Below are 25491 nucleotides of genomic sequence, written 5' to 3'. Positions count from 1 at the left end.
GCACCGAAAGAGAGAGAGAGAGAGAAGTAGAAGGGAATCACCAAGAAAGAGAAGAATGATGATATCCAACTCAGGATCTTGGGTGTGCCAAGACCATACTCACCAGATGTGAGCCCCTGGGTAAATTTACTTATATAAACTCTAGAAGGAAGGGGATGAATAAGATTGGTTCACTTAAAATAGATGGTTTGACTATTGATGATCCTGCTCAAGTAGCTGATAAACTGAATGAGTATTTTGCATCTACATTCACACACATGAGGAGTTATTCAAAGAGGGGAATGCCAGAAGTTTATCAAACTCTAACAGGGAGCTAAGTGATTTTGTGATAACTGAGAGCACATTGGAGGAGAAATTGTTGAAGTTAAACATAAAAAAGGCACCTGGAGCCAATGTTCCCTCTAATTTTTCTTATAGCTGCATGGTGCAGAAATGCACCTGAGAAAAAAAATTTCAGACAAGATTAAATATGTGCAATATTTTTACAAATTGTTTTAATTAAAGTAGGGACATACATAATAATAAAAGAAATGTTAACAATAAATTTATACTTTACAGTTAGTTATTTATTTTTCATGGAATTTTTCTCTTTTGTTCTTTGTAGAAGTCCATACTTCATAGACATCATCTACATTTATTGTTGCACCATTAGCTAAATGCAATTTGATTCTCATAAGGTCACTTAAATGACCTTCATGTATTCTATTTTGATTTTTTGTTTTAATTGAATTCATAGTGCTAAATCGTCGCTCACAGTCTGCACTTGATGCTTGAAATGTTCCCGTAATATTATACAGAATGGATACATTACAAAACTCATAAGTACGAAATTTAAAGTGTCACTGAAAGTTTTAAATGTTCCAGTTATAGTTTTTTTGGCAATTATAAATTTTAATTCTGAATATTCTTCTGATATTTTAGAAATAACATCACTTTCATTATTTGTAACAAATCGTGAATATTTTTTTGCAAGGCATATCACATCAAGTTTCCCAAAAGTCAAAATTATTGCTTTCATTGTGATAGCATTAATATCAAATACTTTCCAATCGTTTAATTCATCATCAGGAAATCTGCTATCTAAGTGATCACATACACGTTTGATAAACTGATATAGCTGCAGTGTCAACATTACTTTGAATTTTTTATAATACTTCTTTCACATTTTCACTCCAGAAAATATTTTTTCCAAGATATAGGCTCCTTCATTTGTTTATTTTAGCTTTAATATATTGATGTGCATCAATAATGTTTAAACAACTTTTTTGTAGATATTAGCAAAGTGATGCAAGCTCTTGTAATACATCATTGAGAGCAATTAATGCCAAATGATATTGTGAATTTGTCAAAATTTGTAAACAGTATTTACTAATAGGATCTACATTTGTTAACTTGCTCATTGCAATATTCGATTAATATTTCATAATTTTTTACTAAAGCATCAACTGCAAAATGTCCAGATAACCATCTGACTTCATTTAATGGTCTAAAAGATACAACATCGTGTTCTGTAATCTTGGATAGTTCTTCTAATTTTCCCTTTTTTATGCTAGACCTGCTAAAAATTGTATTGTTGTTGTTATTTGTTTGTTTGTTTGGTTTTTTTTTTTTTTTAGGAGCATTAGCAACTAAGGCCATATTGCTCCGGGATATGCGGTGGTCATTACTGACCTTTCCATATCCTCCGTATTTGGTGGTCATGGGCTCGAACTCCGGTCTAATCGAGACACGTGTGCTACGCACTGCTGCTCCTGCCCACTTGGCTAGGGAGGCACTTAAAAATTGTGTATAAGGTTCTAAGCAATGTCTCTATATCTTGCATAATAGAAACAGTTTTCTATCCTTGTCCAATCCTAAATCTTCTCGGTGTGCAACACATTGTTGTTCAGATAGATGTAATATTGAGAATTCCTTTTTGAGAATTTCTGCTACTCCATTTTTTCCTTCCAAGCATAACACTTACTCCACCTGACATTAACATTACCATCTTTTGAATATCAAGATTATATTTGTCGCACAAAAATTTAATTTTTTCTAAAATGGACATACTGTCACAGTTTGTAAGCTTCAAAATACCTCCAAATACTGTTTTGTAATATGCTTCATTTTTCACTCGAAATTTAAAATACAAAATTAATACTTTTTGTACTGAAATATCAGTAATTTCGTCTACAATTAACATGTGGAAAGGAGACTCTTATTTCGTTCAGGATATTTTTTATGAGAACAGAATTTATACATTCAACAAATTCAAATGAATAATTTTTGCTTCTCCAATTTTTAGGTATATCTATAAATTTTTCCATATGTTCATGAATATCTTGTACAGAGTTAATTGATGCATTAATTTTTATGGCTAATATCACATCTTTAATTAAAACCTTAACCATATCAAAATTTGATTTCAATCGTTCGCTTCTATCTTTTTTATGTTACGTACTTCTACAGTTTCTGTTAAAATACTTAAAATTCACCTTTTTTTCAGATTATGAACTTGGTAACTGCGTCTATATGTATCTTCTGACTTAGACAATGTCTTAAATAATCTAGTTTCCATTCTTCCCATTTTCTTCCTGTACTAAATTCTCCAGCGACTTTTGCTTCTGCACAAAAAGTACACAAGATGACACCATTTTCTTCATTGTATTGAAAAATATCTCCTACTTTTAGGCTTTGCTTTTTGTTTGATGATGGAATTTCAGCATCAATTTGTTTTAAAAGCCAATCCTTTTTAAATGTTTTGCAAGTTTTTTTTAATTTACAAAATTTTAGTTTTCAGTTTTTCTTTTGGACATTTTTTATCTGAAAAATTTTAAAATTAAAGAATTTTATTAATTCTCTGTATTTTGTAAATGAAGTTATTATAAAATACTAGGAAAAATCACAAATTTTTAATGCATTATTAAAATAGTTTATAAAAATTTTAATAAAGTTTTATTTTTCATATTTTACCTTTAATAAAATATTAAGTAATACTAAACATTTTTGATTATACATACAAAAAATCCAGATCAGTAAATTCCACCCACATATTTTTACGTATTAATTAGTTAAAATTAATACGCAAAAAACTCGACTTCGAAAATTTTCACAATCACAATACATTTCTTATACACTCTATCCCCACACATACTGTGTACGTGTTTGGTTGAGTGGACGGAATGTAAAAATGCTGACCTTCCCTATTATATGGTATTTTATTATTTTTATAACAATAAACTCACTTTAAAAAAAAACAATATAAACTACAACTGCTACAGTCCTTTATATATTCATAATGTAATAATTTTTTTTTTCATATAAATAAAAATCAACACATAAGTTTTCACTATGCACTATGTATTTGTAAATAAAAGATGTGGGAACATGTCATGCAATAGCGAATCTTATGGCATGAGCTATCCCCCCTTCCTATATCCATTCTTCCACTAATACTCCTGTCGCCATCTAGTTTGTCGGCTGTGTGCATGGGAACTAAAAGCACTTGTGCAACTTCGTAGAAATCAGTGTGAGGCCACGCACGCATGCAGCTTAGAGGGAACCGTGCCTGAGGCGGATGGAATCTATCCAGTTATAATGAAAGAGGCAGCAAAGGAAGTAAGCAAACCCTTAGCTATAATTATGAGAGCATCCTTAAAGTCAGGGGAAGGGAGATGTGCAAATGTATCCACAATTCACAAAGGGGATTCAAAGGGTGACACAAAAAATTATAGGCCTGTTAGTTCAGATGGGTGAAATGGGAAGGTTTTTTTTTTTTTTTTTTTGGCTAATGCTGTATAAGCTTGCTTTCTTGAATCAGTCTTTAAAAAAACTGCTCTTGAATTAAGTAAAGTGAGACAACTGTCTCACTCATACCTAATGAAAAGGAAAAAATGACTCGAATAAATAATACGAAGGTGTTTGATATAACAGAAGAGGATAAAAAGCAGTATGTACTTGAACTTAAGAACATTGTTGAGCTTCTACAGACCTTTCAGGACCAAGATATTGACAATGAATACTACGTATACGAATTATACAAAGCCATTAGAAAGAGACTCAGGGAGGACATAAGATTTAACACAATTAACATGTGGAACAATTAACAAAGAACTTAAATCAGTAGCCATCAGCAGTAATACAGAAAGACAAATGATACTGAAACTGTAATGATAAAGCATAAATCAAATAGCACAGAAGGCATAATTCAAATAGCAGAAGACTACTATAAAGAATTATATATGGAGTGAGGGAATGATGCCAGTAGTGGAGAAGCTGGATCACAAATTAGCAACACATACAACATACTCAATATCCTTCCTGATAAGGTAGAACATGCATTGAAGAAAATGAAGAATTAGAAAGCCCCAGGTGAAGATGAAGTTACTGTAGAGTTCTTAAAATTGGGAGGAAGAGACATGACACAGAAACTGGCAAGACTCTTCAAAAAATAAAGTAGGAAAGGCGTGACAGCTAAGGAGTGGAATAATGCAATCGTAATTTTGCTGCATAAGAAAGGAGATAAATCAGAAATAGGAAATTATACACCAATTAGCTTGTTGTCCCACATCTACAAGCTGTTCACAAGGGTCATTACTAAAGATTAAAAAGAACACTTGATGAGAATCAACCAAAAGAGCAAGCTGGTTTTAGGACAGGACTCTCGACGATGAATCACCTTCGTGTAATATCGCAGATAATGGAGAAAGCAAATAAATATAAAACACCATTATGTCTGGTATTTGTGGATTATGAAAAGGCATTTGACTCCATACAAAATAAGGCAATAATTCGGGCACGGAAAGACAAGAGATAGATACCCCATACATTATGATTTTGAAGAAAATATATGAAATGCTACCTTCTTTATTAGGCTAGACAAAGCCAGTAGCAAATTTAAAATTGAGAAAGCGGTTGGACAAGGAGACACAATATCTCCGAGATTGTTTACTGCTGCCCTTGAAGAAACATTCAGAAGATTAGACTGGTTGCAGAAAGGAGTCAATGTGAATGAAGAGTACCTAAACCATTTATGGTTTGCAGATGACATTGTGATCATAAGCCATGATCCCAAAGAATTACAGAAAAATTTTAATCAGTTATGCAGAGTTAGTAAGGATTTCAGCCTAAAGATGAATATGGCTAAAACAAATGTAATAATGAACAAATATGCCAGAAAAAGAGATATAATCATTGAAGGAGCAGTAATTGAAAGGATGGATTCATATACTATCTGGGGCAAGTCATTGGCTGTAATAATGATAAATAGCTGGAAGTCAAGAAAAGAATAAATTTTGGATGGATAGCATTTCAGAAAATATAGTTACATACTGAGGAGCAATATCTCAATTTGTCTGAAACATAAAATAATGAAGCAATGTATACTCCCGACCATGACTTATGGAAGTGAAACTTGGGCACTCACCAAAATAATGGAAGAGAGCTCAGAACTACACAGCGAAGAATGAAACAAATTATATTAGGAATCAGACTGTTAGATAAGAAGAGAAACACGTGGATTAGGCAGCAAATACAAATAGCATTATTGAGGCATATGATGCAAGAAAGCTAGCTTATGCAGCATCAGCCAAAAAAAAAAAAAAAACTTCCACTTTACCCCTCCATTCGTTCGAAATACCTGTCCAGTTGAGCCCTTAAATTTATTTAGGCTATCAACTTCCACGACAAGGGATGGAAGTCTGTTCCACCAACCAACTACCCGCTGGCTAAAGGCAAATTTCCACACATTTATCCTACATCTGTCTTTCATCAATTTGAATTTATGCCCTCTCAGGTGATTATTCTGAGCAAGAGGCAGAATCCCATGAGCACTGAGCATGCTCAAACCATTCAAGGCTTTATACACCTCTATCAAATCACCTCGCAGGTGCCTAGTCTCCAGCCACTGCAATTTGCAAAACTTAAGCCTATCTTTGTAAGAGCAACCCTTTGTTCCATTCACTAATCTTGTTGCCCTTCTCTGTTCTCTTTCAAGCAGATCTACATTCTTCTTGAAATGAGGCCTCCGGACCTGACCATTGCCTTATACAAGGGAATAATCACCTCCTTATCCCTGCTAGAAAAATTCCTGTATATCATTGATAAGACACCATGAGATACTCTTGCAGCCCGTCTGCACTGCTCAGAGAACTTCATATCTACCTGCACAATTACCCCCAGGTCCTTTTCATTCTCTACCACTGTCAGTGTAGTACCACAGAGTTGATACGTTGCTCTGGGGTTGCTGTTTCCCATATGTAGTACTTTACATTTGTCAATGTTAAACTTCATTTGCTACCTCTCAGCCCATCTGCTCAACCTTTCCAGATCCTGTTGCAGCAGCATAGCGTCAGTAGTGTCCTTAACAACCCAGCCAACCTTTGTATCTTCTGCATACTTGGACATGAAGCTTGATATACCATCATCAATATAAATTTAAAAATACAGAAAACAATAATGGACCAAACGCTGAACCCTGAGGGACTCCACTAATAACATTAGTCCACTATGAGCAGTGTCCATTGATTAGCACTCTCTGTCTTCTCCCCCTCAACCACCCCTTTATCCATAGCAGCAATTTGCCTCCAATGCCACATTGCTCCAATTTGTGCAGCAGTCTTCCATGTGCAACAGTATCAAAAGCCTTTCTAAGATCCAAGTATATAATATCAAAGTTATTCCCTGCATCCAGTTCGTGACTGCATCATAGTATCCAATCAAATTGGTCAGGCAAGACCTCCCCTTAACAAAACCGTGCTGTGTCCGAGCTATAACTGAAGTCGTCTAGATGATCCTGCAGTGCTTCTTTAACCAGTGCCTCCATTACTTTTCCAGGAACAGAAGTTAAACTCACAGGTTTATAATTACTTGTGTCAGCCTTTGATCCTTCTTTGTGAATTGTTGTCACATTTGCACATCTCCAGTCTATGGGTACCTCCCCTGAGTCCAAGGAAGCTTTCATAATTATGGCTAAGAGTTTGCTTACTTCCTTTGCTGCGTCCTTTAATATAACTGGATAGATCCCATCCACCCTAGGCGCCTTTCTTGTTTATCATCAACAATTTCTCCTCCAGTTTACTCTCAGTTATTACAAGATTATCTAGCTTACTGCCAGATTTGAATAAACCTCTGGCATTCCCCTCGCTGAATAACTCCTCATGTGCGAATGTCAATGCAAAATATTCATTTAGTTTGTTAGCTACCTGAGCAGGATCATCAACAGTTGAACCATCGATATCAAGTGGACCAATCTGATTCATCCCCTTCCTTCTAGAGTTTACATAAGAAAAGAACTCTGTTTTTTTTTCTTTGCATCCCCTGCCAAAGATTTCTCGTAATCTGCCTTCGCCTGCCTAACCTCCTTTGTAACTTGTTTACAGATCAACTTATATCTATCATAGGCTTCTGTGTTCCTGTGTTAATTTATATGTATCCCATGCATTTTTCTTCTCTGCCACATGTCTCATTAGTTCATCTGACATCCATTTAGGCCAAAACCTTGAACAATATTTCTTAGTTGGTATGTAAAGCCTAGTAGCTTCCAAGATAAGTTCTTTGAATGCTTCCCATTTTGAATTTGCTGTTGGTAACATCGTCAGTTGGTCCCACTGTATAGCATTTAAATACTGTCTCAGACCACCATACTCGCCTTTAAGAAAGCAATAACCCTTCCCTTTACCCCTGATGGTAGTTACCTCTTTGAGTAAATCCCACTTCAGCACACTGTGATCACTGCCACCTAGTGGTTCCTCTATCTGTAGATTCTTAATGAATGAAGAATCACTACTGATAATCAAATCAAGGGTATTTATCCCTCTAGTTGCCTCCCAAACATGCTGATGTAGAAAGGAATCATCCAATAAATCTACAAAAGCCTTGCCAGTGTGTGAGTGACCACCCACAAATTCCAATCAATATCTGGGGAAATTAAAATCCCCCATTATAAGACTCTCTGATTTACTGGCCCACTCTATTTCCCTGTACAGTTTCTTATTATACTCATCAGAGTCATTAGGCCTATAGCACACTCCTACTCTCAATTTTGATCTCCCAATGTTTATGTCACACCAAACTGACTCAACACTGCACTATCCAGCGACGTCGACTGGCTTCACTATCTTGGATTTTATGTGTTTCTTAACTAATAGCATAACCCCTCCTCCCTTCCTATCCTGTCTATCCTTTCTGTAAATTCCAGTTCTGCATTCCTTATATCTGTGTGACACCAAGTCTCTGATATCCCAACAATATTCGCCTTTTATGCTTTGAGCAATGCCTCAAATTCATCAAATTTATTTACCAAACTCCTAGCATTGGTGTACACGCAAGTATACATGCACCTGTTCTTTTTCTTAGCTACCCTAACACAACCCATGTGTTTACTTGTACCGCAATGACTCCGAGCAGTCTCTGAAATATCCTGCATCTTGTTTTCCAGGCTTCTGCTCATTCCAATAGAAGCAGTGCAAGAATGACTTTCTCCTCTGCCAATGGCTACTGTTAATCTATTAGTCCGTGTATCCCCCCAAGCTAGCAATTTTCTGACCCACCTAACTGTACCTTGATAGCATCAGCAAATATTCTTGCACCCTTTCTATTTAAGTGTATCCCATACCTGTAGAAGCAATCCGTTCTGTTAACAATTAAAAGCAGTCCCTTCTGTTAAAAATAAAGGAAATTGTTATGAAAACTAAAGAATTGAAATGGACTTGGGCAGGATCCATAGCTCGAAGATATGATGACGGATGGACTAAGAAACTAACAGAATAGTACCCAAGAAGAGCTAAAAGAAAACCTAAAAGACAACAACGAAGATGGATAGATGAAATTCACAAATTTGTGGGTAGCAAATGGATGACCACTGCACAAAACAGAAGGAACTGAAGATTTGCTGGAGAGGCCTTCATCCTGAAGTGGATTGAAAATGGATGATGATGAGACAGCTGTAAAAGAGTGGGCAAAAAATCATAAAAAATCTAGAAAGCTTTTGCACTCAGTTGGTTTTGTAAGTTCTCACTTCACTTTAAAGAAATAAAACTGATGGTACAGAAATAGTAGATAATACATTATGGCAGTGGTTTATGCAAGAAGGATAACACAGAAAGGATTCACAAAAGTGGCATAAAAGAAAAGGCCTTGGTTTTTCATCAAAGGACTGATAGCACAGAGAGTTCATATACAACTGGAACTCACTACCAAATAGTAATTGTTCATCTTTACCAGTTTACTACTACTCACAAAAATTATCATGGTTGGACTCTGCATTGTTCACAGAATGGTTTTTGAAAAGCTATTCTTTTTCTGGATAATGCTCCTTTTTAACTCAATTGTAAGAAGGGGACATAAAGCCATGTTTTTACCTTCAAATGTAACATCCTTGATCCCGACTATGGATCAAAGTTGTTTTATGTGTCTAAAGCAGCAGTTCTCAAATTGTGCACTGCGGTGCCCAGGGCACTGCAGCAAACTCACAGGGCGCAACAGGATATTTTAAATTTTTGAGGGAAATACAGCAATACTCAACATCTGTCAGACACCATGCGAACTACTAGCTTGATGTAGTTCATAGTTTCAACATTACTTATCAAGTTGTTTGGACCTAACTACTTAATAAATGGAACTGTTAGGTATTTCTTTTGGCATAAGGGCACAGTGAAAAAATTACTAAGACACTAAGGGTGCCGTGAACTGAAAAAGTTTGGGAACCTCTGGTCTAAAGAGATGAAATAGGTAAAAGCTTTCAGTTCAATTTTTCAAAAAAATGGAAGATAAAAAATATAGGTCTCACAGAATCTTTAAAATTCCGCAACATCAAAGATGTGTTAACAATATTGCACTAACATGAAACAAAATGCCAATTTCAAAATTTACTGAATAAGCAAGAAAATAACTTTTGACTGAGGTTGACAAACACTAACAAAAGTCCTGAACTACAAGAAGATAATGAAGAACACATTTTATTAGTTGATTCCAGGCAAATTGAAGGTTCCAAAGATTTATAGCAAGGCATGCAACAATGGATTCCATAATGTTTTTCAACAAATTGGTGACAATTTGTTGAAAAACATTATAGAATCCTCTATAATTTCACCTTCCAACAAATTGGTGACAATTTGTTGGAAGGTGAAATTATAGAGGATGCAGAAATCATACACAGATTGATGGAAACAGATGGATTTAAATATGAAGAAGAGATTGAATCATATCTAAGCAAAAATTTGTCATGCAGCTGCCAAAAATGCCCTAGAAACAGTTTTACATTATGCTAAATAAGAGCCAACAATCAAGGATGTGATGTTATTAAAAAAATGGAAGGGTTATGCTGCAAAGCATCACATCATTTCATCGTTTTTTAAACAGATGAAATAGAAGAAAAAAAATTGCTAAAGGAATAAGAAAGGAGACTCACTAAGTCCAACTATCTTCAGCCTGATAATGGAAGAATTAATCAATGACATAAATAAAGTAAATAAAGGAATTAGAATAAAAAATAATGTTATGCAAATGATGCAGTACTAACGGCAGAAAGTGATAATGATTTGCAAAGAATGCACATTATTTTAATAAATAACCAACAGAATACAAGAGGTATAATAGCAAAAACAAAATAAATAAATGAAACTATAGAAATGAAAGCATTAAGGAAAATAACTAATAAAATATTAAGAGATAAAGTTAAAAGTAAAGAAATTAGGTAAAAATGCAAAATACAACCTACAGATGAGTGGATATATAATAGATAAAAAGGGGAAAAACATATAGATAGGATGGACAGTAACAGATTGACAAAAATATTAATGATCTTGAGATCCACTAGTAAACAGACAATGAAGAAGCTGGAAAGATGATCTATCCTAAACTCAACAAGCAAAGAAAAATATGATGATGATGGTGGTGGTGGATTTTATGTAAATAAATGTAAATGTTTTAAATGAAAATAAAATTTTTAGGCTACAGATGTATAATTTTTTTTATGTAAAATCAACCTTTTCCACCAACTAGTGATCTTGGTCACATCCCACAAGAGGGCTGTTTTTACTGTAAATATATCCAATCTAGCATTCTCTTTCAACTCTGAGTATACACTAATTACCTGATTAATTAGTGTTCCTCCGATTGCGTAATCACCAGATGTTCACCATAACATGTGTTACTGCTTCCAGTGGTACTAGCCAGCATATATATATATATATACACAGTTGGACCTCTCTTTAATGAACTTCCATATAGCGAACTTTTTTAATTTTCCCTTGGTCATTACATTGAAAATAATTTCCATATAACGAACTGATTTCGACAGACCTGGTACGCATTGTTCGCACCTCTGGCCTTTAGGCAATACAGCTGAAGAAAGCAAAAATTAAGAGCTAAAAAGATTAAGAATTAATCCCTTTTAAGTCGTTAGCTTTTAAGAACTAAATCAAGAGCATGAATAAAGAACTAAAACATTCCACAATTTAGTGGTCCCCATATAACCTATACAGCCGCCTCTATTGTACCGAGGAATCATGCTGGTCAACTGCTATCTGTGTCCATAGCCATTGGCAAAGATTAAGACATATTCTCAATATAGACATTGGCTCTGGTCAACCTGTTTTCTATTGTAAGCACCCTATTAGAGAATTAGGAGAGAGTGATTTTCCTTTATCCCAGAAACTGTTTTGCAGAAATGAATCATCCACACTTTCACTAAATTTCACCTGTTGCTGGTTACATGATAGGTACAAGTGGTCCCTAAATCAGTTTTGTTTTAGCTGCTCTACAACTACCCTTACAATGTCCAAGAGGGAATCCTTGAGTGTAGTGGATAAAGTGGAAATGCTTAATAGTGTAGATCAGGGTTTTAAAAAAAAAAAAGAAATTGCTTTAAAATTTGATATCCTTGCCAGTAGTATGCCAACCATTCTGAAAAACCTTGTTTCAATTCTCAAACTGTTTGAGGAAATGGGACCCAGTCGGAAGCATACGAAATTATGCCCGTACGAAGATGTAGATGAAGCCATTTTTAGTAGGCGAAGTTGATTCGAGATCAAAACATGCTAATATCAGGACTTTAATAAAAGAAAAGGCTATAGAGTATGCATCTTTTCTGGGGCATAAAACATTTCAAGCCAGTTCTGGTTGGCAAGACAAATTTAAAAAGTGCCATGGCTTACTCGAAAAGTTATTTCTGGTGAGAATGGAGTTGTAATCGAATAAGACTGTACCCATTGGAAAGAAAAAAAAGGTTTTAAAAAAATTATGGAGAACTAAGAGCCCAAAGACATACAACATTGATGAAACAGGTCTATTTTTTAAATGTTTGCCACACAAGACACTAATTTTAAAGGAGATAAATGTTTAAGCGGTAAAAATAGTAAGGATAGAATTACAGTCTTGGTTGGTGCAAATATAGCTGGTAATGAAAAACTGAGGCTTTTGATAATAGGAAAAACTAAACAGCACTGATATTTCAAAGGAGTAAAGTCATTAGAGTTATACTACAACTACAACAAAAAGGCTTAGATGAAAAATGAAATTTCTGAACAGTGGATTTTAAATTTCAATAGAAAGGTGATGAGAGAAAACAGAACAATTGCATTGATGCCCTGCCCACCTTCACTCAATAATTTTGAAACTTACAAGTGTGAAGCTTGTTTTCTTCCCTCCGAATACCTCATCTGAACTGCAACCAATGGACCAAGGTATTATCAAGAATTTGAAAATGCACTACCGAAAGCACATACTGAAAAAAATTATACTGAGAATAGAAACCAAGCAATCTATAGATTCTGTTACAGATTTGCATATCAGAGTTGGCACAAGTGTGGAGTCAAGATGTGACAGAAACAATGATTAAGAATTGTTTTGCAAAAGCAGGTTTTTCTAAAACACCAATTAACAGTGATGAGAGGGATAAACTACTACAAGGTATTGAGCAATCTTGGGAAGAACTCCAAGCGAGAGATTTGATCAGTGGAGGAATTGTTCTTGATGAATTTTTACGAGTTCATTATAATATCATAGTAGCAGAATATTCGAGTGACTCCAACATTTTGGAGAGTATTCAAAGAACAAGTGACAATATCGACGATGAGTTGGATGAAAATGAGGAGTATTTGCACGAGGTGTATAAGGATGAAAATTTTCACTGTTATAAGTGAAAATTTCATCCTTATAAGTGATTCCAGAACTAGGGACCATATATTCAAATTACATATATTCAAATTACAGAATGGATCATAGGAAGTTTTTTTTTTTTTTTAACCAGAAAGTTATTAATTACTGGAATAAGTTGCCTCCATGGGGAGCTGAGGCTGACAGTTAGGGAAACTCGAAGGTAAACTGAATAGATACCTATATGAAGAGGAAGTCAAACAGGTAGTTTATTTTTTTTTATTATTTTTTACTAATTAATTAATTTTTTTTTACATTTCAAGGGTATAGATCTAAAATAGCATTCACAGGCTAGCCACTAGATAGTCCACTAGACCAAACCGACTCTAGGAGGCTTTCAAATCAGTTAGTGTATTATCTTGATGCCTTTACTCTGCCAGATAGAGACTGGAGGGAGTCTGAGTAGGGTGTATGTAGGGGGCATTATCGAGGCCACACTATGTCAAGGAGCTGAGTATATTCTTGCCATGCATACTCCATATCCAAAAAATTTCATTACTTCATACAGTATGGCCTACCTGCCTTTTCTTATTACTGAATACATTGTGAATTGTAAAACTAATAGAACAAACTTATCTGGGAAAAGATCTAAACCTCCCAAACACCTCCTTGTTCATTTCACAAATATATGTGGTCAAAGTCCCAATCTCAATGATGTCCGTTTTCACTTACCGTCTGCCAAACCCATATACTTTTTCTGACAGAATCTCAGTTATTAGTTGATTCATCTCAGGTGCCTGAATTATTTTCTGTATGATTCCTTTTTTTCAAAGGTAGTACTTATGCATATGTCTGTTCTGATATTCCCTTGGAGGGGCTTAGTGATTTGGAATCTCCTCTTTTCAATCTTCTCTGGCTCAAAATCTCTCTACCATCATCTGTTGTTCTCCCAACTCCACTAATCACTTGGAACTCTTTGACTTCCTCTCTTTAAAACTTGACTTTCTCCAGTACAACTTTCTAACAGTGAGATAATTTTCTTGGTGATTTTAATGTTCACAACTCCAACTGGCTTTCGTTTTCTAGTCACATGGGCCCAGCTGGTTGAGATGCTGAGGTTTTAGCATCAGCATCTCAACCAGCATAATTACTAATGAATTCGCACAAATTGTTTATTTACCTACCAGAATACCAGACAATCCTAACCATGCAGCCAATACACTTGATCTTTTTTCTGACAACAACCCTTCTAAGAACATGGTCGAAGTGAGAGGTCCTCTAGGCACTGCAGATCACAACTTGGTGATGGTCTCTTTCCCAAAGGAGCCTTTCTCTCATGGCCATTTTCAACCTCATGTTGTTTGGCATTACAAGAATGCAAAATGGGATGATCTGCTAGATTTCTTTTCTTTGGTCAGATTACTGTTAGAAATCTTCTGATGTCAATGTTTGCTCAGATCGTGTCAGTGAAATTATTCTTGTAGGAATGAAATCCTTTATTTCGCACCTCACTTTAAAAATCTAAACCTTGGTTTTCCAATATTGTGCTAAGGCTGTTCAAGAAAAGAATGTTGCAGTCAGTTTGTATCCAAATTTCCAGCTTCATTTTCTGCCTACACCAAAGCTTGCAACAATTGTAAAATAGTTATTAATCAGTCTAAACTAGATTTCGATCAGGTAAGAGTAGAAAACTTGCTTCTTGTCCAAATGTTAGTCAAGCATTCTGGTCTCTTGCCAAGGTTATTGGCCGCAACTTATGCCTATCTCTGTTCCCACACTGTCAAAACCAGATGGTTCTATTTAAACCAGATGGTGCTATTGCCACTTCAGCAAAAGATAAAGCTCACCTGCTAGCATCCTACTTTTCTTCCAACTCATGTGCTGATGATCTTGGTAAACCATCTCCAACCATTCCCAGTACACTGCATTCAATGCCTTCTGTGGTCACCCATCAAAAGGATTGTGAACAAACGTGATGCTAAGAAAGCTCCAGGAACAGATGGTATTTCTCCACTTGTTCTCAAAACCTGTGCTCTTGAACATACTCCTGTTCTGTGCCACCTTTTTTCACTTTCTTATTCCAAAGGTGTTTCTTCTTCTGCTTGAAGAAGCAGAAGAGAACACCTTTTTATCCAGCCAGTTCCTAAAGAGGGTGACAAATCCCTCCTATCCAATTATCGTCCCATTGCACTTACTTCTACTCTTTCTAAAGTGATGGAGAAATCAATTAAACTATCTAGAAACCTCCCATCTGATCAACTATCACTGGAATAGAATCCGTCAGTGTCAATCCAACAGTGATATTCTGATTTATGTAACCCATATCTATGGACATGTTCAATGGAAAAGTTTGGTGGAACTCAAGCCGTTGCTCTTGACATTTCAAAGGCTTTTGATCTTGTTTGGTATAAAGGTCTTTGAAATAAGTTTCCATCCTATGGTTTGCCAACTTTTTTGTAATTGGGTATCCAATTTTCTCTTTGACAGCTCACTGCGGGTGAAGGTAGATGGATCTCTGTTTTCTAACTTCTCCAGTAATGCTGGTGTTTGCCAAGGTTATTCTTTCTCCCACTCTTTTCCTCTTGTATATTAATGGCTTTCTTCCATTGACTGGAAATCCTATCCATAGTTTTGCTGTTGATAGGACATTGCATTCCACCTTCCAGTTTGGGAAACCTTCCCTGCTCAAACAGCTTCAACTTTGCAAACATCCACTATCAATTCCAGATAATTCTCCAGTAGGGCAAAGATCACTTAGTTGATTTAAATCCTTCTAAAATTTATTCCCATCTTATATCTCACAACAAAGATTCTTCTGCTCCTATGCTTACATTTTATGACACTCCAATCTCTAGGCAAGATCATATATTTCTACTGGAGATTACCCTGACTTCTAATTTCCCTTGACATAAGCACATTACAAATATTGCTTTCTCTGCATCTAAAAGATTGAGTTTTCTCTTTCAATCTCGGCATTACTTTTTTTAGAAAGAGCTGCTCTCTATACAAATCGCAAATCTGCCCTACTATGGAATATTGTTCCCACTTCTGGGACAGTGCTTGTAGATTCCATCTAAAAGATGGCAGTTAGATTAATTAATGACCCATCTCTAAAAAAGTCTCCCCACTTTGTCTCACAGATGTTCTGCTTCTGCTGCCTGACTTTTATATAGATACTTCCATGGGCACTGTTCTTCTCAATTGGTTTCTACAATTCCCACTCTCTCCTTCAAACCAGTCTAAACACGTGCCACAACCAGCCAACATCCTTTTACTGTCCAACTTCAAACTCACAGAACCCCATTTATTCATTCAACTTCTGTTTTCTGGAATGCCCTCCCTTCATATGTATTTCCTGAAAATTACAATCTACAGAAATTCAAGGCTAATGTCAACAAGTATCTTCTTTCATCTTCAACTCATATACAGTACTAAGTACTATAGCTTCTAATACCTCTCATGTTTGGGGTTTTCATAAAAAAAAAATTATTTATTTTTTGGTTGGTGCAGCAAAAGCCTTGGATGTCCTTGCCATATGGCTAATACTGATACCAAATTAAGCTTCATCAATTAAATTGTATAAAATATAACATGAATTAGCTCTTTACAAAAGTTTGCATCTGATTCACAAAAAAATCACTAAAGGAAGTGATTTTTTTGTGAATCAGAAGAAATCAGAAGAAGAAGGAGAAGGAAGGAAGGCCAAGAAATTTTTCAGCCTAAGTGCATTTACTTTTTGCTGGAACCCTTCAACTAAAATCACCATAAAATTGGCAATCACAATTTAAATAATTCTATCCCTAAATATCTTCACCCCAATGTTTATACAATTAGGTTGACTCCACATGAAAATGACTTGGTAGTTATGAAAATACTTGAAAAATTATTTTAATTTCTAACATACTGGCATACATACATGAACTTTCTTTCACTGTCAGCCCCTTACCTGATATTTTGGTAAAGAATTTGGGCAACGTACATCTTCTGAGACAAACTCATTTCCAAATCCCAACTGGTACTAAAAATAAAAAAAATTAAGAGGTGTGAATAGAGATTAAATATGAATCTTTATTCAAAATATAACTCATATTACTTTAAATAAATAAGAAAGACAGTAGCTATTAATATAATGTCATCATCATTATCAATATTTACAAGCTCATAAAATTAATATCCTACTTCTAGTCGATAAGAATTTCATTACTCATGCTCATAACATTATTCAAATAAATATAAGAAGCAACATTAAAAACCAAATAATTTGCACATCATTATGGTTGATTTGTAAAATTCTTACAGAATCTGCTGATTTCGACAGACTCAAACAGAATTACTATTTCTTTTAAAACATTTTTAATAATTTTTAATTACTTTTGTGCAGGGTTGGTAAACTACAAGTCGATAAGAATAGTCGATAAGAATTTCATTACTCATGCTCTCATTACTATTGAGTAGCACAGCTCTGATTCATACTATCTAATTACTCATGCTCATAACATTATTCAAATAAATATAAGAAGCAACATTAAAAACCAAATAATTTGCACATCATTATGGTTGATTTGTAAAATTCTTACAGAATCTGCTGATTTCGACAGACTCAAACAGAATTACTATTTCTTTTAAAACATTTTTAATAATTTTTAATTACTTTTGTGCAGGGTTGGTAAACTACAACACTAGTGCCAAAGCCAACATCCAAGACTACACCGAATGATATTGCAAGTCAGTTTCATACAAATATCACAATATGCAGGGCTGGATTTAGACATGATGAAACCCTAAACCAAACATGTAAAGAGACCTCAAAATATGTAATTATATATTTTTATCTTCACAAAAGGAAATGGGAAGGTCCTTTCCCCATCAAAAAGCCCAAACTATGGTTTTTCTGGCTTATGCCTAAATATGGCTTTACTAACATGATCACTGCTACAAAAGTCACCAAAGAGTGACACAGGCATGCCATGTTCCAATGTGATTTAACTTTCTGTCATTTGCACCCTCAATTTAACAAAGACCCTCACATGGCATCTGTGAGACACCCCTTTCTGTTTTAATTTTAAAAAAAATTAATTTTTAGATTTTTCAAATTGAAAATGGTTATCTATTATGATTTGCTAAATCAGTTTAAAAAATATTGAATGAAAAAAACATGAAAAAAAAAACAATACTACTAATAAAGAAAGTTTTTATCATATTTTCCTAGAATTTAAGATCACTCAATCCCCCAGACTGAAAAGCAGACGTTCACATGGCATCTGGCAGATACAATGCAAATGTCTGTACTTTTATCAGCTGTTCACATTTAGCCAGCAAAACCAAAGCTTAATGACAAAATTAGACAACTTTCATTGGCATCTCTTAGAGACACCAAGTGGAAATGCCTACAAAGAAAGATAAATGCTTTTGCTTGCCTGGGATCTTTTAAATGCCAAACAAAAAATTAATGTCTTGAAATTCACAATATATCAAAATGAAAACAGAAATATTGCAGAACCAGTTAGAGAATATAGTGGACAAATGTATACAGGAGAATTTTTACAAATTTAAAAAAGTAACAAAAAATTTTAAAAAGTGTCATTTGTCAGATGCCATACTAACAGCAGAAGGCTAAAAGCGAAGCCTTCCTTCCCTACTCCATGCCACAATTAAAATGCTCATAAGGGAACAGTCCCTTGCAAGCACTGTAGGTCCATCTTGAAAAATAACTGCTGCACATTAACTGTTGATTCAATGCTAATGGCTAAAACTTTCAGTACTTTCCAAAATATAGTCAAACTTTTATTTGAACAGTTTGGATCATGAACAATTACTATTTACTTGGAATTATATGTGCAAAGGTACCATGCAACTATTTGCATTTTTTCCTTTTGTTTAAACATGTAGTTTCAGTTTCGGCATGACATAAACAATACATGGTTGAAACTGCAACTTTGCACGTACAGCTACATAAATTAAATGCTCTTTTTTAATTCTTAACTTTTATACAAAATGTATTTTTGTCTTAATTATTATTTTTCTGTTTATTCCTTTTTTTTTTTTTACAAAACATTGAAATGTGCAGGCACATATATTTGAATTTTCAGAATCTGAACAGCTTTTCGAACTGAAAAACAGAAGTGACTATTAGTATCATGTTTATATTACTTTATGGCTTATTTTGCTTTATTCTTTTATTATTACTTATAAGCTGAAACCTGTTCAGACAGGTTTCAACTTTTATAAAGAGTGGAATGAGGGCACTGATCTGGGAATCTCACAATTTTTTCATTAAAAAAATAAAAAAAATCACATTTAATAAGTATTTATTTCATTCCATTAATAAAAGATCAAACACTAGTGCATTTCAAGCAGAATTTAAAAAAAACTAAAACTTTATCCAGAGATAAAAAACAAAGTTTGGTACCTGTCAGGTGCCGTGACCATTTTTGATGCAATCTGAAGTGCGAACACTGCCAGGTTAAAAAACATATTGTAACTGCATTTAAATGAAGAGCACTTGATGAGTGCTCTTCATTTAAATGCAGTAGTCCATAACAAGTCATACCATGATTTAATTTTGTTACCCTAGAGTCTAGACTAATAAATATTAAACACATGACACATGTGAGTTGTGCACTATGGTCCATCTGCTCATGCACCAAAAAAAAAAAACCAAATCAACCAATCTACATTTTGTAAAATGTAGCTTGGAAGAAGGAGTCAAGGGTAGGTGTAGGTAGGAAGGGTCGAGGGCAATTGGTTTGACATGGTTGTAAAGAGTGGAAGGAGGGCACTGATCTGTGAATCTCACAGAATTTTTAGTTTTGCTATCGTTTATTACCAATCAAAAGTAAAAAATGACAAATCACAGAATTATTGAATTAGGATGGATCATATTATGATTAATAACCTGGTGTTGGTAATAACATCCAAATTTACTTGTTTTTAATTCACTAAACTTTGGATTGCACCTCCTAAGTCAGTGGGCACATCTTGACAAATCCTGAGGTCTGATCAGGATTTGTCAATCTCACTAACCGTTAGATCTGATAGAGGACCAATGTTTTTAAAGTTGAAGGCTTAACAAAATTAGGATTCAAAAATCAGAACCAAGCTTTATTTCTTTTATTACATAGATGGAAAAAGATATTAAAAAACAATAAACACAGAAATGATGCTATATAAGCTTTCTTTCGTGCATCATATGCCTCTACTAATGCTAATGATGAGCAAAATAAAATTGAAGTACTAAAAAAAATAATAAAATATAAATGTTAACAAGATTTTTTTCACTTATATAAGGAATAATTTACTGATGGTCTTCCAAATCTCTCTACCACTTAATTTTAAAAAAATGTGGTGAGTACTTGTAAGGTACTACAATAAAAAAAATGGTTACAAGGCATCTGACAGGTGCTTTCACGAAGTTACAATGAAAATTGCAAAATTTCACTTCAAAGACTACTCCACTAAAACTGCCTCTATAGTTAGGAAGGTAGAGCAAATTTCAATCACTAATCTTGGATCAACAATTTTTGTAAAGATTCTTTTCATAAGGGATCTGTCGGGTCCCAAATGATATCACAGTTGTGTTTTACAGTGAGATAATTCAGTCTGGCAAATATTTCAGACACAATTGTTGATCCTGCAGTTATATAGTGTGATAAGAAAGTAATGAGACCGAAATGAAATAAAAATAATGATACATAGGGCAGCATTATTATTACTCCTGATGTTCTGTTCAGATTTATTTGAACCGAAAAAATTTTTCACTTTTATAAAATCTTTTTCTTTGTAGATATTATAATGTGGTTCCATGACTTTAATTATTATTGGGCAATGGCTAGTTTTCTAGAAAATCTTTTATTATTTTAATAGTTTTCCTGTTATTTTCAAGTTTAATACTAATGTTATGTTCAGGTCAATATAACCAGCTTTACTAACATGGTAGTTTTTCATAAGGCACCACTCAAAATGCACATTGAATACATGTGGCTAGTATCTTTTATTATTACTTACAAGTTGAAACCTATTTAGACAAATTTCTGCAAGTTGTTTCTTACAGGTGTGGTTGCACATTCAAGCCAGTGCAGGTCTGTGCTTGTTTGTTTCAGCTCCCTATAAATTGGTCGGTGGTGAATACCAGGGCCAGCTCAAGGGTATATGGCACCTCTAGGCCACATTGAATGATGGCACCCTCTCCCACTGATGGGAAGATTTTCATTTTTTAGAATGATTAATTTTACATTTTATTTACTTACAAAAAGTAAATTATATTATGTAATTAGTAATTATAAATTATAATTATATAAATTTGGTAAATTATGAATTTAATACTGTTTGTTTTTAACATGTTAATACGTGAAATACACAAAATTTTTCTTGTGGGCTTTGTTTTTGGGAGGAGGCAGGCGGCATTGCCTCCTCCCAAAACGAAACCTGCAAGAAAAATTTTGTGTAAGTGAAGTAAATTATACGCAACTACATAACATAACCTTTAGGGTAAGACCGAGTAGGCACTAGCCTACTTGGCCTTACCCTAACCCTGAGTTTGTGTATTCACCAGGCCTTGCCCTGATGAATACCCAAACTCAGTACCAAACTGTGTGTTGTAAGTCACTTCAAGTAATAAAAAATGAAAAAAACAAGCACTGAATTCTGCCAGTGGTTCTCAATCTTTTTTGCTGTGGTATCCCTGGAAGTTCAGCAAGGTCTTCAGGTATCCCGAAGATTATCGTAGGTATAGAACGCTAAGAAAGGGACGTTTTTCGGTTTTCTACATGTGTGTGCTATATTATTATTAATATTAGCTATTTGGTGCAAGGAAGGCCTGAGGCTTATGCTGCACCAGCCAAAAAAAAGAAAGAGAGAAGTAAAAAGTAGAAGGGAATCACGACTCAAGAGAAGAGAAGAATGATGATATCCAGCTTAGGATCCTGGGTGTGTGCCAAAAAAAATGTCTTACAGTGGAACCAAAAAAATAATTTATATTATTAAAATTTTAAACTAAAAAAAAAAAAAAAAAAAAAAAAAAATGTACGTATTATTAATACTTCAAATTAAAAATAAAAATTATACTTACTAGTGAATCTAATGAAAGACCTGCCGTGCCAGATTTTCAGTGATTTTGCTGAAATTAGACATCAAAGTGATGCCTGAATTAAAAACCTGAGGGGGCATAGATTCAAATTAAAGAAAGACAGTTGTTGAATAGATGTGCAGAAATTTGCCTTTAGGCAGCGGGTGGTTGATTGGTGGAACAGACTTCTATCTTTCGTTGTGAAAGTTGATAGCCTAAATAAATTTAAGGCTGACCTGGACAGGCATTAGGATCGAATGGGGGAGGGGTTTTTTGGCTGATGCTGCATAAGCTTGCTTTCTTGCATCGTATGCACCTACTAATGCTAATGCTGATAATTGACAGTGATTGTTTGCTGAAGCGTCAACTCTGTTTCTCTTTTTGTTTATTATTTTCTGTCACAATATTTAGCAAGTTCACATAAATCAGTCGTCATAAATGGCAAAAGTTTAAGAACTGCTTTGTCTGCTATCATTATTAGCCATATGGTGCAAGGAAGCCTGAGGCTTTTGCAGTACCAGGCAAAAAAAAAAATTCTGATTACCCTGAGAGAGAGAGAGAGAGAGAGAGAGAGAGAGAGAGAGAGAGAGAGAGAGAGAGAGAGAGAGAGAGAAAGGAAATCACCAAAAAAGAGATTGTTTGTTTGTTTGTTATTTGGTTTTTAGGAGCATTGGCAACTAAGGCCATATTGCTCCGGGATATGCGGTGGTCATTCCCTGACCTTTCCGCATCCTCCGTATTTGGTGGTGACCGGCTCGAACCCCGGTCTAATCAAGAAGCGTGTGCTACGCACTGCTGCTCCTTCCCACCTGGCTACGGAGGCGCCCCAAAAAAGAGAAGAATGATGATATCCAGCTTAGGACCCTGGGTGTACCAAGCTCATACTCACCAGATTTGAGTATGAGCTCTTGGGGGTTGGGAAAAGAGCCTGACAAACTAGCCCAAAGCAAAGACAGGAACACTAAAACACTTTTCTTTGAGTGGCATATCTTGACTATAACAGTGTTCAATCGAGAGCATTTGCACTGGGGAGAATGTAAACTTTAGGGGTACATTCACTGGCTTGGGTGGGAAAGAATATAAGCTTTCAGGGTATGTGTAGTATATGTGTATATTTTTTATTATTATTTAATATTTACAACATATGTATAGGTTACGAACGAATTTGTATATTTCTATTTATGCATAATATGCATATATATATATATATAAATATACAGATAATGCATATTTATGAATGTTATAATAAGAGAATATGAGAAACCATAAAGGAAATATTTATTATTTAACGGTTCACAAAAACCACATTACTGACAATAATCACAATTTAATAATACAAAAATCACTGATTAAAATTCACAAAAAAAAAATTATACAAATTATAATCAAACATGCAAGTAGCATATTGTAATTAGCATTATTAAAGACGCATGATGCAAGAAAGCAAGCTTATACACTGAGTTATCAATGAATTATGACCCCCTACCTAATACTTCGTAGATCCTCCTTTTGTCTTCTATACAGCAGCTATCCGACGTGGCATTTATTCAACAAGATGCCAGAAGCATTTGGAAGGTAAAGCCAACCAAACTGTGTGTAATGCGGCTAGCAAAGCAGGTATGGTGGTGATTGGTGCATCCAGACACCTGATTTGCCTTTCCGTAGTGTCCCGCAAGTGCTCTATGGGCACATCTCTATGGGATTGATATCGTGACAGTTTGGAGGCCAATTGATATGCTGGAAGTCAGAACTGTGTTCCTCAACCCATTCCTGCACAACAAGTGCCCAATGGCTCAGTGCATTGTCATCTTGGAAGACACCATCGCCATTCGAGAATAAGTGTATCTTAGCAGAGTGTACACAGTCAGCAAGCAGTTGATGACAGCAGAGACCACTGACACGTTGTTCCACATGCACCAGGAGTCCAAGTTCCTGCCAGTGAAACATGCTCCACACCATACAACCACCTCCACCGGCTTGCACTTTTGATACTATGCATGATAGATGAAGAGTGGCATTTTATTGACGCCAAATCCATACACGACCATCCACGGTGTGGAGTAAATAACCTGACTCATCTGACCACACCTTCTTGCAGTCTTCTAACGTTCAACTTCCATGCTCTTTGCACCAGGCGAGTTTTTATGCCGATGAACCTTGGTTAGGAGAGGATGCCGCGTAGGGGTCGTCTACTGGTATAGCCCATATGTGCGAGCATGCAACGCATGGTCATGCCAGATATTGTTCCAGGCTGGCCCATGTTGTACTACGTAGTCAACTCTTTAACACTGCTGCTCCTGTTCGCCTGTACGAGTTGTCGAACCCGGCGCTCACCTCTAACATCAACCTTTCGCTGACCTCTGTAGTTTTACTATTGGGTCATTGTTTGATCGTTTTGATGACAGTACCGGTACACTTTAACAACGGCAGCTCTGGAACACCCTACCAGTTCAGACGTTTGGGAAATCAAAGCACCAGCTCGTCGAGCTCCCTAAATCTGTCCTTTATCAAAGTCCGATAAATCCTTCCTTTTACCCATCACACTCAGAATTTTATTACCTACTGAACCACTGACACCTTATTTTTGCTACATATATCGACTAACTGAGTACTCTTGTACCTTATGTGGAAAAACGGGTCGCATTCAGTTTTCATAATTCAGTGATCACTCAACTCAGTGTACAGCATCAGTCAAAAAAAACCCTCATTTCACCCATCCACTCGATCCAAATGTTTGTCTACTTCTGCCTTGAATCTATTTCAGTTATCACCTTCTACAACAACACATGGAAGTCTATTCCAGCAATCCAGTACCACCTGGCTAAAGGCAAACTTCTGTACTTCTATCCTACAACTGTCTTTCCTCAATTTGAATTTATGACCTCTCAAGTGATTATTCTGAGCAAGAGTAAGAATCCCATCGGCAATGAGCATGCTCAAACCATTCAAGGATTTATACACCTCAATCAGATCACAACACAGGTGCCTAGTCTCCAGACACTGTAATCTGAAAATCTTAAACCTTTCTTCATAAGAGCAACCCTTTGTTCCATTCACTAATCTTGTTGCCCTTCACTGTACTTGTTCCAGCAGCTCTACATCCTTCTTAAAATCAGGCTTCCAGACATGTATACAGTACTCAAGGTGTGTCCTGACCATTTCTTTATAGAAGGGGATAATCACCTCCTTATCCCTGCTAAAAAAATTCCTGTATATCATTGACAGGACACCATGAGCTATTCATGCAGATCATCTGCACTGCTCAGAAAACTTCCCATCTCACTACACAATTACCCGAAAGTCCTTTTCATTCTCTACCACTGTCTAGTCGGTGTAGTACCACATACTTGATA

At 35.3% G+C, this 25491-nt stretch overlaps 1 protein-coding gene across 3 annotated transcripts in view; it reads right to left on the bottom strand.

Moving 5' to 3' along the window:
* hgo (homogentisate 1,2-dioxygenase) overlaps positions 1-25491 on the bottom strand; it is a 431143-nt gene that overhangs the window by 348498 nt on the left and 57154 nt on the right. For all 3 annotated transcript variants that reach the window (XM_090379845.1, XM_090379846.1, XM_090379847.1), the window contains exon 2: positions 17021-17092. In XM_090379845.1, the coding sequence (XP_090235971.1) occupies positions 17021-17092 (72 nt within the window). The remainder of the gene's footprint in view (positions 1-17020; positions 17093-25491) is intronic.

Source organism: Mastigoproctus giganteus, chromosome 8 (assembly GCF_048544385.1).
Source record: "Mastigoproctus giganteus isolate SK-2022 chromosome 8, ASM4854438v1, whole genome shotgun sequence".
Classification (NCBI taxonomy): domain Eukaryota; kingdom Metazoa; phylum Arthropoda; class Arachnida; order Uropygi; family Thelyphonidae; genus Mastigoproctus; species Mastigoproctus giganteus.
The sequence above is the reverse complement of the archived record's forward strand: the minus strand, read 5'-3'. Positions and strand labels throughout refer to the sequence as shown.